We start from the raw sequence: 17,490 nt of genomic DNA, 5'->3' as shown, positions 1-17,490 counted from the left end.
GCTCCCCCTGCTTGTGTTCCCTCTCTCGCCGTGTCTCCCTCTGTCAAATAAATAAATAAAATTTAAAAAAAAAAGAGGAAGGCAAACCAATTAACAGAATAAACTAATGGTTACCAGAGGAGGGGGTGGGAGGATGGGTTAAACAGGTGATGGGTATTAAGGAATGCACTTGTCATGATGAGCATGGGGTGATTAAAATAAAAACAAAACGAAAAAAGAGTATCTTCATGTACCTGGAATAAGCAAAAATTTCTTAAAGGAAAAGATTGACAACTTGGACCTCAGTGAAATTATGAACTTCTATTCATCAAAAGATAATTTTAAGAGAGTAAAAAGCCAAGCCACAGACTGGGAGAAGATATTGCAAAATATATCTAGCAAAGGACTCATTTCCAAAATATGTAAAGAACCCCTCCACATCAATTAAAAAAAAAATACCCAACTTTTTTTAAAAGGCAAAAGAATTAGAGACTTTACAAAAGAGGATATTCAAATAGCCAATAAGCAGCACGTGAAAATGTGTTCAACATCATTACCCATTAAGGAAATGCAAATTTAAATAGAGACCACTACACACCCACCAGAAAGGCTAAAATTAAAATAACAAACATGCCAAGTAATACCAAAAACTTGAAGTAACTGGACCTCTCATCCACCGCTGGTGAGAATGTAAATTGATACAACCACTTTGGAAAACTATTTGGCAGTATCCATCAAAGCTAAACATATACATACCTAAGTATACACCTAAGAGAAATTAATACCTATGTCCACCAGTATACATGTACAAGAATGTTCACAAGAACCTTCTTCATAACAGCCAAAAGTAGAAACCACCCAAATGTACATCAATGGGAAAATAAATTGTGAATCTTTAGCCAACGGAATACTGCAAGGCAATACAAATGACAGCTCCTGCAACAAAATGGGTTAATCTTAGCCATAAAGTTAAACAGCCAGACACAAGTGATTCCAATTTATTAAGGTTCAAGAACAAGCAAAACTTCTTTATGTTGAGAAAAGTCAGAATAACAGTCACCTGTTTTAGGGGGTGGGATTACTGATTTGCAAAGGGGAGCCATTTAAGGTGCAGGAAATATTCTATCTCATCTCCACAGTGGTTACACACGTGTATACATACATAAAAACTGAGCTGTACACTTAGGACGTGTGGTCATTTTTAAAAAATGAAAATATTAAGATAATTAACCTTGGAGAGAAGAGGGGAAGGAACCAAGAGTATTATTTCTTAGTGATACTCTAGATTATTCAATAATAAAGGGAGCAGTGGAATGTAAAAATTATTAACTTTCACCATTAGATTAAGACTTCCCTTATCTCCTAAAAAGCAGGTGGTCTGGCTCTTCGGGGTTTCCACAGATAGTTTTTGTATCTTCAGGCCTAACAGAGTTGCCTGGCATATGTTAGTAATAAATGTACTCGGTGGATTAATAAATATATGAACTTTAAAATTACAGTTATTTACATCAGACCATTCTCAAGTTAAAAGAAAAAAACCTAAAAAGTGAGTAAGTAGTAAGTTTTCAATTTTACTGGCATTCTCAATCTGTGTCTGCTCAATTCTCTGAGGATGTCATGTCCTCTTTCCTACTAAGAGAACTTTCTTGCTCTTTCAGACCCTTCCATTCCCCAAAAAGGAGAATGGGAATATAATATTTTCCAGCTTCATACAGAAATCTTAGCAATGTATATTAGCATATCCGGTAATGCTTCCGAATTGAGTAAGCAGACTGAACAATTCTGACAAGAACAATGAAGCTGTCTTCCTATCTGTTGAGGCACCTTTTGGGAATCCAATTCTAATAAACCATCACCAGTAACAAACCACGAAAAAAACCTCTGTAAAGGAAGGTCTGTAGTTTCAGCGTAGTCCAAAATACTTTAACAGACAATTTAAGTTTTTAAAGCATAAAGCCAAAGTGCAGGAAACAATGGATTACTAAACTAGCTGAAAATGTTTCCAGTTAATGACAGTTACACAGCTTACCTGTTCCAGCACATCCAACTTTAACTCGAGCTTGCTGAGAACCACATCTCCACCCCATAGCGAAAGCTGTAGATCTGATGGCTTTAAATTCTTGATGTAGCGATTCACATAGCTCATTAAAATTGGAGTCACATATGACTCCAGCATCTTTTAAGTGCAGAGGAGTCAAAGTCAGAAGCTGAAGGGGGTAAAGACAAATATGAGAAGTAACTGAGTCGGTAGAGCAGCGAAGGAAAAAGCATTTCTCAGGAGGGACTGAAGATGAAGAGGCCGAAAAGCAACAGTCCCCACCAAAGCAGCCGCTCGCCTCCTCCCAGAAGCCGAAAACACAAGTGGATTCTCTGCTCCAGCTGCAACTTCCTCCCTAGTAAAACTCCCCTCAACTCGCCTGGCGAAGGGGGGGAGGAATAAGCTGGTGAACTAAAGAGAGCAGATCCCCAGGAAGGGGAGAAAGAAGGGAGCGGGATCCCCTTCGGCCGCCGCAACCCTCCACCAGCCCAGCCTCCCCACGAGGCCCTCGACTCCCGGAACCCAGCCGGATCTACCACGGTAGAACCTGGGCCAGAACCAGGCCAGCTCCCGCCTCTGGCGGTATTGCACCCTCCGCTGACACTTACGGCAAAGAGTACCGTGGCTTCCTCGCCACCTCCCGGTACCCGGCACCCGCCCCCGGCGGCAACGCAACTCGGGTACGGCGCCACTTCCGGGTGTTACCCCATTCGGTGCTCAAAACAAACTGTCCCTCCACTGCCACCCCTCGACTCCGCAGCGCGGCGGGAGTTGCCAGGCTCGAGCAGCCACTCAGCGCGTCTTCTAGGAAACCTTCTGTGCCGGGCTAGCCTGCGTCCCCGCTCCGACCCCGCCAATGTTTTAAGACAAAGCTCTGGGAAATGCGCGGGGGAGGTGGGCGGACCGGTAAAGCGGAGACACTCGGCGATCCGGAAGTGGCGCTCTGGGGGAAAGCGGCTTGTAGGTGGTGGAGGTCGCGTCCGGGTGGGGAAGCGCCGAGGGCCCTCGGGTCGAAGGAGGAGGAAGAAAGTGGATACTGGTGTTTAAAACCCTGAAAAACAAAGCGGCTATTGTTTTTCTTGGGAAATTGAAGGCCTGGGGAGAGGAACTTGGGTTCAGTGGGCAGGGCAACAGCCTTAAGGCTGCAGGTAGGAGCGGGGAGGTTGGAGGCGGGGGCAGATTTAACTTCAGATCCGAGGTTCATTTGCTGGAGGAAAGGTACGAGTAGTGGAGAAATTAAAGGAATTAGGATGTGTAATTTAGGGGAACGCATTTTGATCAAACGTGCAGACAAGCTCTCGCGTTCTTTGGCAAAGGAGTGGTTAAGTATCCCTAAACGTGCTGATGCGGGGCGGTGAAGGAATGGCCAAAGAGAAGATTGTGAAGAACCATTAGATTGCAGTCTGATGTGGGACTTCAGAAAAGCGGTGGGAATATCACAAGGAAGGCTCCTAGAGATAAAGTGAAAAGAAATAGCTGATAAGGAATGAATTCAAGAGTTTTAAGAGGCAGTGTTGGTTTTATTAGGCTGAAATGAATGTATAAAATATTACCTTTCCTTCCAATATTTTGCAGGCTAACAAAATCGAGAAACTCCAACACCTAACTCGGAAAAATAACACACTGGGCTTAAAGGAGTAGCGTAGGACTTGCTCGCTGATTGTTTTTACCAGTAACGTCTGCAGAAAACAACTACCACTGCATTTTGAAAATAGACTTTCGTTACAAAGGGATTAAGATGCCCACCCAACCAAAAAAAAAAATTAAAAATTTTAAAAGGGGGGCGCCTGGCTGGCTCAGTCCATAGAACATGGCATTCTTGATCTCAGGGTTGTGAGTTTGAGCCGCACACTGAATGTGGGGATTACTTAAAAAATAAAATAACCACCCATATTGTTGCATTTAATTGAAAATAGTAATAAGTATTCTAAACTTTTAAAGCTCTTTACTGGAATTCAAGTTACGATTTCTTGAAAGAGTGTTAGAAAATGCAATAGAAAAGAGGGCATAAGTGAGGATGCCAGGGTATTTAGATTTATTATGTTAATGAAAATAAGTTTCAAAAGAAAAAAGCAGCTAATTGGCTGATTCAGAGCAACTCCTCTCACAAAAAGCCTTGATGAATAACCCAAGTAATCTAGGTCTTATTAAAACCCACTGAATTAGCGAAGTAAATTAAATTTCTTAGTTATCTATTTCACTTGGAAAGCAAACAGGTTGAAGCCATGACTCAGAAATCTTAACATAAAAAAATGATTCCACTAATTTTATGAAAGCTCTACAGTTCTAGAACTACAAGTCTTGTTATTCTTCTAGAGAAAAGGGGCCTAGTCTCACATTGTCACCAACACCTGTTGTTTCTTGTTGATTTTAGCTGTTCTTACAGGTCTCAATTTAGTATAAAAGAGCAGCATACTAATATAAATTTAGATTTGTTTTACTATGCCATATAAACAAAATAAGCATGGTGTATTTTTTGTTCTGTGCCATTTTTCTCTTGGGGCCAACAAAAATAATTGCCAAATTCCTGCCTTGAGAAAATTATTTGGTCATTGATTTTTTTTTTTTAGTTTGGTTTTAAGAATCAAAAGTAGTGGTTTTCAACCTGTGTTCTATTGCACCCTGTTCTGTAAGCAGTCAAAATAATTGTTTTTCTCCGAATTTTTATTTAAATTCCAGTTAGTTAACACAGTGTAATCTTAGTTTCAGGTGTAGAATTTAATAATTCATCACTTACATACAACACCCAGTGCTAATCACAACAGGTGCACTCCTTAAACCCATCACCTATTTAACCCATCCCCACCCACCTCCCCTCCAGTAACTCTGTTCTCTATATTTAAGAGTCTGTTTCTTGATCTGCTTCTTTCGTTCCCCCATGTTCATTTGTTTTGTTTTTTAAATTCCACGTGTGAGTGAAATCATGGTATTTGTCTTTGACTGACTTATTTCCTTTAGCATTATACTCTAGCTCTGTCCACGCCATTGCAAATGGCAAGATAGTGTTCCTTTTTTAATGGCTTGGTAATATTCCATTTTATATACATATATCACATCTTTTTTATTCATCAGTCCATGGACACTAGGGCTCCTTCCATAATTGGCTATTGTAGATAATGCTGCTATAAACATCAGTGTGGATGTATCCCTTTGAATAAGTATTTTTGTATCTTTTGGGTAAATACCTAGTAGTGTGATTACTGCATGTATTTGATATATTTAAGAGAACTGCACATTTTAAAAGGATACCGGCATTGTTCTCAAGGGATCTATAACTTGGGTACAAAAAAGACAATGAATGGTGCTAGCTATGAATTAAGAATTTTAGTCTGGACTAACTGACACGCTTTGTAAGATTCTTTCATGATAATTGCTGAGAATCTCTAAGACCTGGATCGTAGAGTAGTTCTATTTTTAACTTTTTGAGGAATCTCCATGATGTTTTCCAGAGTGGCTGCACCAGTTTGCATTCCCACCAACAGTGCACAAGGGGTCCCCTGTCTCCACATACTCACCAACACCTGTTGTTTCTTGTGTTCTTGATTTTAGCCATTCTGACAGCTGTGATATCATTGTCGTTTGATTTGTATTTCCCTAATGATGAGTGATGTTGAGCATGCTTTCATGGGTCTGTTGGCCATCTGTATGTCTTCTTTGGAAAAATGTCTGTGCATGTCTTCTGCCCATTTTTTAAATTGGATTATTTGTTTTTTGGGTGTTGAGTTTTATAAGTTCTTTCTATTTTTTGGATACTAACCGTTTATCAGATATGTCATTTGCAAATATCTTCTCCTATTCCATAGGTTACCTTTTAGTTTTGTTGATGGTTTCCTTCGCTGTGCAGAAACTTTTTATTTTGATGAAGTCCCTATAGTTTATTTTTGCTTTTGTTTCCCTTGCCTCAGGAGATATATCTAGTAAGAAGTTGCTTTGGCCGATGTCAAAAGACGTTACTGCCTGTGTTCTCCTCCAGGATTTTGATGGTTTCCTGTCTCACATTTAGGTCTTTAATCCGTTTTGAATTTATTTTTGTGTATGGTGTAAGAAAGTAGTCCAGTTTCATTCTTTTGCATGTTACTGTCCAGTTTTCCCAACACCATTTATTGAAGAGACTGTCTTTTTTCCATTGGATATTCTTTCCTACTTTGTTGAAGATTAATTGATCATATAGTTCTGGGTTCATTTCTGGGTTTTCTGTTCTCTTCCATTGATCTATGTGTCTATTTTTGTGCCAGTACCATACTGTCTTGATAACTATAGCTGAATTCTGAAGTCCAGAATTGTGATGCCTCCAGCTTTGCTTTTCTTTTTAAAGATTGCTTTGGCTATTCGGGGTCTTTTGTGGTTCCATACAAATTTTAGGGTGGGTTGTTCTAGCTCTGTGAAAAATGCTCATGGTATTTTGATAGGGATTGCATTAAATGTGTAGATTGCCTTGGGTAGTATAGACATTTTAACAACATTTGTTCCTCCAATCCACTAGTGTGGGATGTCTTTCCATTTCTTTGTGTCATTTTCAATTTCTTTCCTAAGTGTTCTGTGGTTTTCAGAGTACAGATCATTTACCTCTTTGTTTAGGTTTATTCCTAGGTATCTTATGGTTTTTGGTGCAATTGTAAATGGGATGGATTCCTTGATTTCTCTTTCTGCTGGTTCATTATTGGTATACAGAAATGCAACAGATTTCTGTACGTTGATTTTGTATACTACAACTTTACTGAATTCATGTATCAGTGCTAGCAATTTTTTGGTGGAGTCTTTTGGGTTTTCTATATATAGTGTAATGTCATCTACAAATAGTGAAAGTTTGACTTCTTTCTTGCTAATTTGGATGCCTTTTATTTCTTACTGTTGTCTGATTACTGAGGCTAGGACTTCCAGTACTATGTTAAATAACAGTGGTGAGAGTGAACATCCCTGTCTTGTTCCTGACTGTGGAGGAAAAGCTCTGTTTTTCCCCGTTGAGGATGATATTTGCTGTGGGGTTTTCATATATGGCCTTTATTATGTTGAGGTTTGTTCCCTCTCTTCCATACTTTGTTGAGGATTTTATCATGAATGGATATTGCACTTTGTCAAATGCATTTTCTGCATCTATTGAAAGGATCATATGGTTCTTATCCTTTCTTTTATTAATGTGGTGTATCATGTGGATTGATTTGTGAATATTGAACCACCCTTGCAGCCCAGGAATAAATCCTACTTGATTGTGGTGAATGATTCTTTTAATGTACTATTAGATTTGATTTCCTAGTGTTTTGCTGAGAATTTTTCCATCCATGTTCATCAGGGAGATTGGCCTGTAGCTCTCTTTTTTAGTGGAGTCTTTGGTTTTAGAATCATGGTAATGCCAGCCTCATAGAATGAATTTGGAAGCTTTCCTTCCTTTTCTATTTTTTGGAATAGTTTGAGAAGAATAAGTGTTAACTCTTCTTTAAATGTTTGGTAGAATTCCCGGTGAAGCTATCTGGCCCTGGACTTTTGTTTTTTGGGAGATTTTTTATTACTGATTCAATTTCTTTGCTGGTTATCAGTCTGTTCAAGTTTTCTATTTCTTCCCATTTCAGTTTTGGTAGTTTATATGTTTCCTAGGCATTTATTCATTTCTTCCAGGTTGTCCAATTTGTTGGCATATAATTTTTCATAATATTCTCATAATTGTTTATATTTATGTGATGTTATTTCTCCCCTCTCATTTGTGTTTTTCTTTATTTGGGTCCTTTCTCTTTTTTTTTAATGGATCAGTTATTTAATTACGTTCTTTGTAAGAAATTTAGAACACCAATTTGTGAGGGTAAACTCCATTTGTGAGAGAAAACACAGAGCAGAGATAGCCCTGAAGCTGAGGAACAGCTTTGATTTTTGGCAGAATTTGCGAGTCCACGGCTTTCTGATCAACCTTGCGCTGCTCTGTAATCTTGTATGTCTCTTTCTCAGTGTCGAAGATCTCACCCTCCTAGTGTCTGGGCTTACACAGCTTCTTCTTCTTGAAGTAAGCATCAGTGAGATGTTTGGGGATTTTCACACTGCTGATATCAATTTTGGTAGAAGTAGCAATGACGAATTTCTGGTGTGTTCTACACAGAGTTACTCGATTGAGTGAAGAGGTCCAGTCACAAGTAGCAAGCCACTGCTCAGTTGCTTCGGGAAAACTACCCTCTTGCCTCTGTGGTACCCAGTGAGGATGATCAAAATGGTCCCGGGAGTGATACTAGCTCGCAGCTTTCTCATGTGCTGACTGAAAGGTTTTTTGCCATGGCTCAACTGCTTTCGAGGCACATCTTCAGTAGGATAATACCTAGGCATTTTGCGAAGTTTAACCACTCAGGTACCACCATTCTTGTCACCACCAACTGGTTTTGTGACCGTAGCAAGAACTTTCTCCTTTTTCTTTTCAACCCTGGATTTAGCTGCCGAATACTTCCTCTTGTACATGGCCTTTCTGGAATACATAGCCGATCAGGAATATCTGCCAATTCCTCTGACAAGGACAGGGTTTCGGCTGCAGTGGGGCTTCCCCTTCTTTGGTGTTTTAGCCTTGGGGTTACCCTTCTTAGCCTTGCCACCGGCATCAGCCTTCTTAGCTTCAGGTTTCTTCTCTTTAGTATCCGGCTTCTCAGCTTTTTCGCCCGCCATCTTGCAAGATGGGAAAGAGTCTCTTCTTTTTAATAAGTCTACCTAGGGGCTTATCAATTATATTAATTTTTTCAAAGCACCAGCTCCTGGTTTCATTGATCTGTTCTTCTGTTTTGGTTTTTTTTTTTTTTTAGTTTCTATATCATTTATTTCTGCTCTAATCTTTATTATTTCCCTTCTGCTGGCTTTAGGCTTCATTTGTTCTTTTTTTTTTTTTTTTTTTTTAAGATTTTACTTATTTATTTGACAGAGAGAGACACAGCGAGAGAGGGAACACAAGCAGGGGGAGTGGGAGAGGGAGAAGCAGGCTTCCCACGGAGCAGGGAGCCCAACACAGGGCTCGATCCCAGGACCCTAGGATCATGACCTGAGCCGAAGGCAGATGCTTAACAACTGAGCCACCCAGGCACCCCTTCATTTGTTCTTTTTCCAGCTCCTTTATGTGTAAAATTAGGTTGTTTGAGATTTTTCTTGCTTCTTGAGGTAGGCCTGTATTGCTATATACTTCCCTCTTAGGACCGCTTTTGCTGCATCCCAAAGGTTTTAGACCATTGTGTTTTCGTTTTCATTTTATTTTTTAATTTCTTCTTTGATTTCCTTGTTGACCCATTCATTGTTTAGTAGCATCCTCTTTAACCTCCATGTATTTGTGGTCGTTCAAATTTTTTTCTTGGCAAGTTTCATAGCACTGTGGTCAGAAAATATGCATGGTATGATCTCAATCTTTTTGTACTTGTTGAGGCCTGATTTGTAACCTAGTATGTGATCTGTTCTGGAGAAGGTCCCATGTGCACTTGAAAAGAATGTGTTTTCTGCTGCTTTAGGATGAAATGTTCTGAAAATATCTGTTAAGTCCATCTGGTCCAGTGTCTCAGTCAAAGCCATTGTTTCCTTTTTGATCTTCTGCTTAGATGATCTGTCCATTGATGTAACTAGGTTGTTAAAGCCCCCTACTATTATTGTATTATCATCAATGAGTTTCTTTATATTTGTTATTGTTTTCTATATTTGGTTGCTCCCATGTTGGGGGCATAAATATTTACAATTGTTATATCTTCTTGTTGGATAGACCCCTTTATTATGATAGTGCCCTTCATCTCATTACCGTCTTTGGTTTAAAATCTAGTTTGTCTGATATAAGCGTGGCTACTCCACCTTTCTTTTGACTTTCATTTGCATGATAAATGTTTCTCCATCTCCTCACTTTCAATCTGCAGGTGTCCTTAGGCCTAAAATGAGTCTCTGTAGGCAGCATATTGATGGGTCTTGTTTTTTAATCCATTATGACACCCTACGTCTTTTGATTGGAGTGTGTAGTCCATTTATATTCAGAGTAATTACAAAGAGATATGTATTTAGTGCCATTTTATTACTTGTTTTGACATCGTTTCTGGAGATTTTTTTCTGTTCCTTTCTAGTTTTTGTTACTTTTGGTATTTCTTTCCCACTCGAAGAGTCCCCTTTAATATTTCTTGCAGGGCTAGTTTAGTGGTCACAAACTCCTTTGGTTTTTGTTTTCCTGGGAAACTCTTTATCTCTTCTTCTATTCTGAATGATAGCTTTTTTGGATAGAGTATTCTTGGCTGCAGATTTTTCCCATCCAATACATTGAATATATCATGCCACTTTCTTCTGGCCTGCCAAGTTTCTGTGGAGAGATCTGCAGTTAGCCTTATGGGTCTTCCCTTGTAAGTTAGGGACTTAACTTCTTTTGTCTTGCTGCTTTTAGAATTTTTTTCTTTATCACTATTTTGCAAATTTAACTATAATATGTCTTGGTGTTGGCCTGCTTTTGTTGATTTTCATGGGAGTCCTCTCTGCCTCCTGGATTTGGATGTCTGTTTCCTTTCCCAGATTAGGGAAGTTTTCAGCTATCATTTTCTCAGACAAACCTCTGCCTCTTTTTCTCTTCTTCTTCTTCTGGGAATCCTATGATATGAGTCTATTCTCGTGATCCATAATTCTTCTTTCTCTCTTTTGTTCAGCTTCATTATTTTCCATTATTCTGTCTTCTGTATCAGTTATTCGTTCCTCTGCTTCTTCCATCCTTGTGGTCATTATGTTCAGTCTGTTTCGAATCTTACTAACTGCATTTTTCATTTTTCCCTGATTGTTTTTTAACTCTTTTATCTCTGTGGTATCTCCTTAATGTCTTCCATGCTTTTCTAAAGCCCAGTAAGTATCCTTATGATTGTTGCATTAAATTCTCCATCAAGCATTATTACTTATATGTGTTTCAGTTAAATCTCTTTTCTTGTTCTTTCTTTTAGGATGAATTCCTTCATCTTGGCATTTTGTCTAAGTCTCTGTCTTCTTCTATGTGTTTGAAAAGCCAGTTGTGTTTCCTGCTCCTGGGAGTAATGGCTTTATGAAGAAGAGGTCAGATAGTGTCCAGGGCCTGGCACTTCAGGGAGTGTCCCTGGTGTATGCTGCATGCACTCTGCTGCTCTGTTTCGGCTGCTCTCTCAGGCCAGTCATCTGCAGAGGCTCTCCTCGCCTGCAGTGGGCAGTGTTTGGACCTTGGCCAGAGTGTGGCAAGTTTTAACTAGGTGTGTTCTGGTCTGCTTATTAAATGAGACCTGATGGTACTTCCACTATAACTGAAACCTTGAGAACTCTCTGGTCAGGAGACATGGTGTGTACGGGGGTTTCTCCTGGTCTTCTGGGGAAGGGACCTGTTGTGCTGGGCCGTAGGCACACTTGTCCAAGAAAAGCAATACCAGCAGAGTGCAGGTGGGCAAGACATGGTGTAAGCATGTTAGGCAACAGTGTTGGCACTGTGCTGTTTATTGAAGTTGGTTTATGCTGAGGAGTGGTGGAGGGAAGTGGCGCCAGCCAGTTCCTTTGTCCCCAGAGAGGGGTGTCCGTGCTTGCTGCTCTCAGGGAAGCACTCCCAGACAATGAATAATTTCCCTTCATGCATCCCAGGCATTTTTCAGATCACTGTTTTCATGCGGTCTGCCTCCAGGTTGCTTGCCTTCCTAGAGCAGCACAGTGCACTTTGGGCTATATCCCAGCCAAGCCTGCTGACTTTTAAAACTCCAAACTTTAGGGACCTGGTGTGGTGGGGGCCTACACTGGTCTTCTGGGGGAGAGTGTCACTGCACTTGGACGGAAGCTGGTTTGATCGAGAAGGGCAGTTGCCCCAAAGCACAGGGGGGTGGGATTTGGAGCAAAGCAGGCTAAACAGCCAGTGTCTGGGTTAGCTGCCTCAGCAGGTATCTCTGCACCTATGCTCAGGGGCAGGAGAGGGAAATGGTGCCTGGGGACTCTCTTGTCCCTGGAGAGGCATCTCTGTGAATGCCACCTTTCACGGATGCACTCCATAAAGAGTGAACAGTCTCTCCCTGTGCGCCTTAGGCAATCCTCAAATCACGGGTTGTTTGCCTGCCTTCTCCAGGAGTAAGTCAGTGGCCTCAGGGCTCTATCCCAACCAAGCCCGCTGACCTTTTAAACTCCAATCTTTGAGCCCCACTGGTTGCGAAAACTCACAAAAATCAGTCCCTCTGTTTTCTCAGACAATGGCTTTGGGGAAGTGTTCTTCTTGTGCCTATCCCTATGGGCTCCACTCTCTCTGGCCTTTCTCTGCAACTAGGGCTCCCTCCTCTCCACAGCACCTGTGATCTGTTTCTCCCCCAAACCACATCGCAGCACTTACCACCTTCCTTGATGTGGCCTCTTCTCTCCCTTTAGTTGTGCAGTTTCTTCTTGGGTCAATTTCTTGGGTAATCAGAATGATTTGATAGTTAGCTAGTTGTGTTCAAGGGATGACACAAGCCAGGGTCCTGCTATGCTACCATCTTAGCTCCTCCTCAAAATAAATTTAATTACTTTTAACTAACATGTTTCATTCATTGCTTATGGTTTTCTTTTAATGTCAAATGAACAGCCTTTCCCAAATCTCCAATTATGTCTTTATTGTAAGATTTTTTTCCCCAAAAAAAATTTTTTTTAAATCTTCTCAAGAAGCCTTTGAGGCAGGTTGGTTATATAGGCAATACTTCTCCAGAGTCAGGTGATGTTTTTGCTTTTCTTAATAAACTCTTTTTAGAACAGTTGCAGTTCACAGAAAAATTGAACTAAATGTACAGAATTCCCATATATTCCCTGTTCCTACACACACAAAACTGTCCTGACTATGGACTCCCCCATCATAGTGGTACATTTATTACAATCAATGAACCTACATTGACATATCATCCAAACTCCATAATTTACAGTAGGGTTCACTCTTGCTGTTATACGTTCTATGGATTTTGACAAATGTATAATGAAATGTATTTGCAATATACAGAATAGTGTCACTGCCCTAAATATCTTCTATGCCTGTTCATCTCTCCCTCCCCCAACCTCTGGCAACCACTGAACTTAAGAATGCCATATAGTTGAAATCACATATGTGTAGCCTTTTCAGGTTGACTTCTTTCACTTAGTAATATGCTCTCACATTTCCACATGTTTTTTCATGGCTTGATAGCTCTTTTCAGCACAGTAATATTCCATTGTATGGATGTACCAGAGTTTATCCATTACCTTTTGCAGGACATCTTGGTTGCTTCCAAGTTTGGGCAATTATGAATAAAGCTGCTATAAGCATCCATGTGTGGACATTTTTGTGTGGATATAAGTTCTCAATTCCTTTGGATAAATGCTAACAAGTACAATTGCTGAATCACATGGTAAGAGTGTGTTTAGTTTTGTAAGAAACTGCCAAACTGTCTTCCAAAGTATACCATTTTGCATTCCTACCAACAATAAAGGAGAATTCCTGTTGCTCCACAACATTGCCAGCATTTTGTGTTGTCAAGTGTTCCAGATTTTGGCCATTCTAACAGATGTATAGTGGTATCTTATTGTTTTAATTTGCAATTCCCTAATGACATGTAACATCTTTTCATTTGCTAATGTGCCATCTGTGTGTCTTCTTTGGTGAGTTGTCCATTTGTAGTTTTACGTTTTTTAATCAGGTTGTTTGTTTTCTTATTGTTGAGTGTTCTTTGTATGTTTTGTATAAAAGTCTTGTGCTCGCTTCGGCAGCACATATACTAAAATTGTATAAAAGTCTCATGTGTGTTTTGCAAATATTTTCTCCTAGTCTGTGGTTTGTCTTCACATTCCCTTGAGATTTTCTTTTGCAGAGCAAGAGTTTTTAATTTTAAAGAATTCTAGCTTGTCGGTTGTTTTTTCATGAATTATGTCTTTGTGTTGTATCTAAAAAGTCTTCACCATAACCAAGGTCACTTAGGTTTTTTCCTGTTATCTTCTAGGGGTTTTATTATTCTGTGTTTTACATTTGGGTTTTAAATCCAGTTTGGCTTAATTTTTGTGAATGGTATAAGGCCTGTGTATAGATTTATTTTTCTGCATGTGGATGTCCAGTTGCTTCAGCACCATTTGTTGAAAAGATTATCTTTGCTCCATAGTATTGCCTTGGCTCCTTTTTCAAAAATCAGTTGACTGTTTATGTGCATCTATTTCTCCTTACAGTTCTATTAGGTTTTGTCTCACATAGTTTGATACTCTATTTTTAGGTGTCTACACATTAAGATTTGTTGGCTTCTTAGAGAACTGACTCCTTTATCATTATGTAATGCCCTTTTTCATCCCTGATTACTTTCTTGGCTTTGAAGTCTTCTTTGAAATTAATATGGCTGTTCCTGCTTTCTTTTGATCAGTGTTAGCATGGCATGTTTTTCTCTATCCCTACTTTTAACCTATATCCATATACTTTTAATCTATTTAAAATGGGTTTCTTGTAGTCAACATATAGTTGTTTTTTGACCTACTCTAGAGGGGTCTGGAGTTGGGTATTCCTTTCCCCTACAGGAAAGGCTAGAGGAAGCTGGAGTTGTGTATTTCCCATCACCTCAGTAGGTTAAGCTCTGATAAAACCCCAACGGTTTAGGCTCTGGTATATAGGAAATGATAATAGTTTCTCCTTGGGGTAGGCCTTGTTAAGAAGGACAAAATGCTCTGGTGTATTTCAAAATGGCTTCTTTTATTCTCCCTCTGCCAGAAACACAGGGGAATTTTTCTGATCTTCACTGTGAGAACCTGGAAGAGCTCTTCGAGATAAATCCCACAAAAAGGTGGGGACCTCCCTGTGACTGGGTCCCCCCTGAGGTTTTTAACTCTCAGACTTGTCCACGCTCAGCCTTCAGCAATTTGTCAATAGCAATTTAGGTTTTCCTATGCTGAGACTGATTCCCTAGGATGTTTCTGCTCATCGGTTTCTGCTGCAGTAAGTTGTGATTCTCTCTGTTCATCTGTCTGTCCAGTTTGGGATGCAGTGGTTTGCCCTGTGACCTCATTTCTCTGATGGATCTAAGAAAAATTAGTGGTATTTCAGTTTGTTCAGCTTTTTACTTGTTAAGATGGAGTGGCAACTTCTAAGCTGCTTCTGGTTGCACCAGAAACCAAAAGTCTCAACCAAAGTTTTTACATACTTGAGTGACAGTTAAAAGAGTGAAAAGTTAGAGAAAGATTTTATTATTTATTTATTATATTTATTATTTATTTTTATTTTTTCTATTATTTATTTTTTAAGATTTTATTTATTTGAGGGAGAGAGAGTGCACACATGAGTGGGAGGAGGGGCAGAAGGAAAAGGAGACTCCCTGCAGAGCAGGGAGCCTGACATGGGTCTCGATCCTAGGACCCCGGGATCATGACCTGAGCCGAAGGCAGACGCTTAACTGACTTAGCCACCTGGGTGCCCCTATTTTATTATTATTTTTCTATTATGTGTAACATATTATGAGATCTTCAAGTACAGGGACTTGTATTCCTAGCACTTTGCATACTCTGTGGTAGTAGGTTGTAGCAATGATTGACTTTAACAATTATTCAGTGAATCTGTTTTCCTTTTCCTCCTGTGCACATGGCAAGATTATTATTCAGACTCTCTTGCAGTCAAGTGTTGCGAAATAATCAACTTCTAATCACCTGAATGTGGATAGAAGTGATGAAGATATAGGCCTGGCTCATAAAAGCCTTCCATGCAACAGCCTTACTCTTTCCCCCATCACCAAGCTAGATAAATAGAATGCAACAGAGGACTCCCAAGGTCCACAGAGATGCCAAGGACAAAAAAATAGCAGACCAAGTCTGTGAATCATTGCCTAGAGAAACACAAAGTGCTGATTAGTAGCATCCATTAGAATTTTGCATGATTGAGAAATAAACTACTATTTATATCACTAAAATTTGGGGGTTTATCTGTTATAGCAGGGAGTGTTAAGTAACACAAAAGTAAAAAAATAATTGACATGAGGTGAACTTAATCTGTTCAATTTTGTTACTTCAGGAACATTAAAATTATAACTTGATTTACTCATGAAATTATCATTGTATAATTAAATTTTAAAATATACTTACCTAGACAATCACTGACCTAACTCACTGAATACCTTTACATGTTATACCTTGTTCCTTTTATAACAAAAGTATGGCAAGATGAGGAAGCTCAGACACAGGAAGCTTAGTGAACTACCTATGGTCACAGCCAATCAACCCAACTCTTAGGACTTCAAGTCTCCTTTTCTTCCCTTTTGAGAAGGAAAAAACAAACAGAAAAGAAAAAACCACTAATTACTATAATAATAATAATAATAACCAATCTGGGTTGAGAGTACTACTATTAAGAAGCTGCACAAAATACTTCTGACTAGCTTTAGCTTCCTAAAGAGTTATAGCACATAAAGATTTTTAATGTAGCCTCAGAGTTAACTGTAAACAAGTATCTGTCCAAGTCATGAAGGTGTTATCCCACTTGAAAGCTGGGCACGGAATAGTTCATAAGAAGTCCAATTGGTAGGAAATCAATAACAATGGTTGCTTCAAATTACTTAAATATAGTAGTTTGGTATTCTGAATTTACTCAAAACTCAAAGACGTTTTTTGAATGCCTACTATGTGGCATACACCATGCTAGGCACTAAGGCATGCCTACATGGAAGGACCTCAGTTTCCTTGGAATCACAGAGATAAATGACTAATATATGATTAAGTGAGATATGTACAAGTGCTGTGGGATGTGGAAAAAATCATTTAGAACTATATGAGAAAATCAGTCAAGGCTTAAGAGAAGAGTTATCAGCTATAGATGACTTATTCATGGTTACTTCCTATTAGAGAAGTAGTATGATTCTCATCATACTACTAGTTAGAGGCTAGGAGAACTAGGCAGAGTTCAACTTCTACCTAATCACAAAACAATGTGCTGTTTTCCCTGACATAAGCCCAACTTTCTGTTTGTAATTCTCACTGAAATAAAAGGATACTACCTCAAGTGGATTAGCCTAATTTAAGACCTATTTGAGGACAGAAACAGTCTTACAAACCTCTACTAGATCAAAATAAACTGGAGGATAGTCAAGTATACCAACAGGACTGAATAAAAAGGCCCAAATAAAGCTTCTCATTTATGGATATATGACAGAAGTAGCATTACAAATCAATGGCAAAGTGTTTGTAAATACCAATAATTGGTACTCGAGCAATTACTATCCATATGGAAAAAACTTAAATTAGACTCCTACCTCAGACCTAGGATGAAGTTCAAGTTTTATTGGGCCTGAAACTTAAAATTTGGGGATCCCTATTTAAGAAAAAAATAGCAAAATATTTTACTTTTGCAAATTTTATAGAAACATACAACCCATATTGAACACGTTACTTGGGCTTCTTCCAGGCACATAGAAAGGGCTTGTGCAAGTAACAGTCCCTGAAGCTTAAGCTTCATTCATCTCATGGTGAATCTACATCTGCTTACACAAAAATAAATTCTAGGGGGCGCCCGGGGGGCACAGTCAGTTAAGCATCTGACTCTTGATTTC

The 17,490-nt window shown here is 39.3% G+C and overlaps 1 protein-coding gene and 1 pseudogene across 7 annotated transcripts in view; both read right to left on the bottom strand.

Moving 5' to 3' along the window:
* VPS13B (vacuolar protein sorting 13 homolog B) overlaps positions 1–3,056 on the bottom strand; it is a 749,374-nt gene extending 746,318 nt beyond the window's left edge. For 2 of the 7 annotated variants that reach the window (XM_032421506.1, XM_032421505.1), the window contains exons 1-2: positions 2,626–3,056; positions 2,009–2,186 (exon numbers count right to left, since the gene is read on the bottom strand). In XM_032421506.1, coding sequence (XP_032277397.1) covers positions 2,009–2,155 — 147 coding nt within the window. In that variant the 5' untranslated portion in view covers positions 2,156–2,186; positions 2,626–3,056. The remainder of the gene's footprint in view (positions 1–2,008; positions 2,187–2,625) is intronic. The other 5 variants (XM_032421503.1, XM_032421504.1, XM_032421507.1 and 2 more) reach the window with 4 other exon arrangements.
* Positions 3,057–7,790: 4,734 nt separating this feature from the next.
* On the bottom strand, positions 7,791–8,659 carry LOC116643186 (annotated as a pseudogene).
* Positions 8,660–17,490: the final 8,831 nt, after the last annotated feature.

The sequence above is a fragment of the Phoca vitulina genome, unplaced genomic scaffold, assembly GCF_004348235.1.
Source record: "Phoca vitulina isolate PV1807 unplaced genomic scaffold, GSC_HSeal_1.0 scaffold25, whole genome shotgun sequence".
In the NCBI taxonomy this organism is placed as follows: Eukaryota; Metazoa; Chordata; class Mammalia; order Carnivora; family Phocidae; genus Phoca; species Phoca vitulina.
The sequence above is the reverse complement of the archived record's forward strand: the minus strand, read 5'-3'. Positions and strand labels throughout refer to the sequence as shown.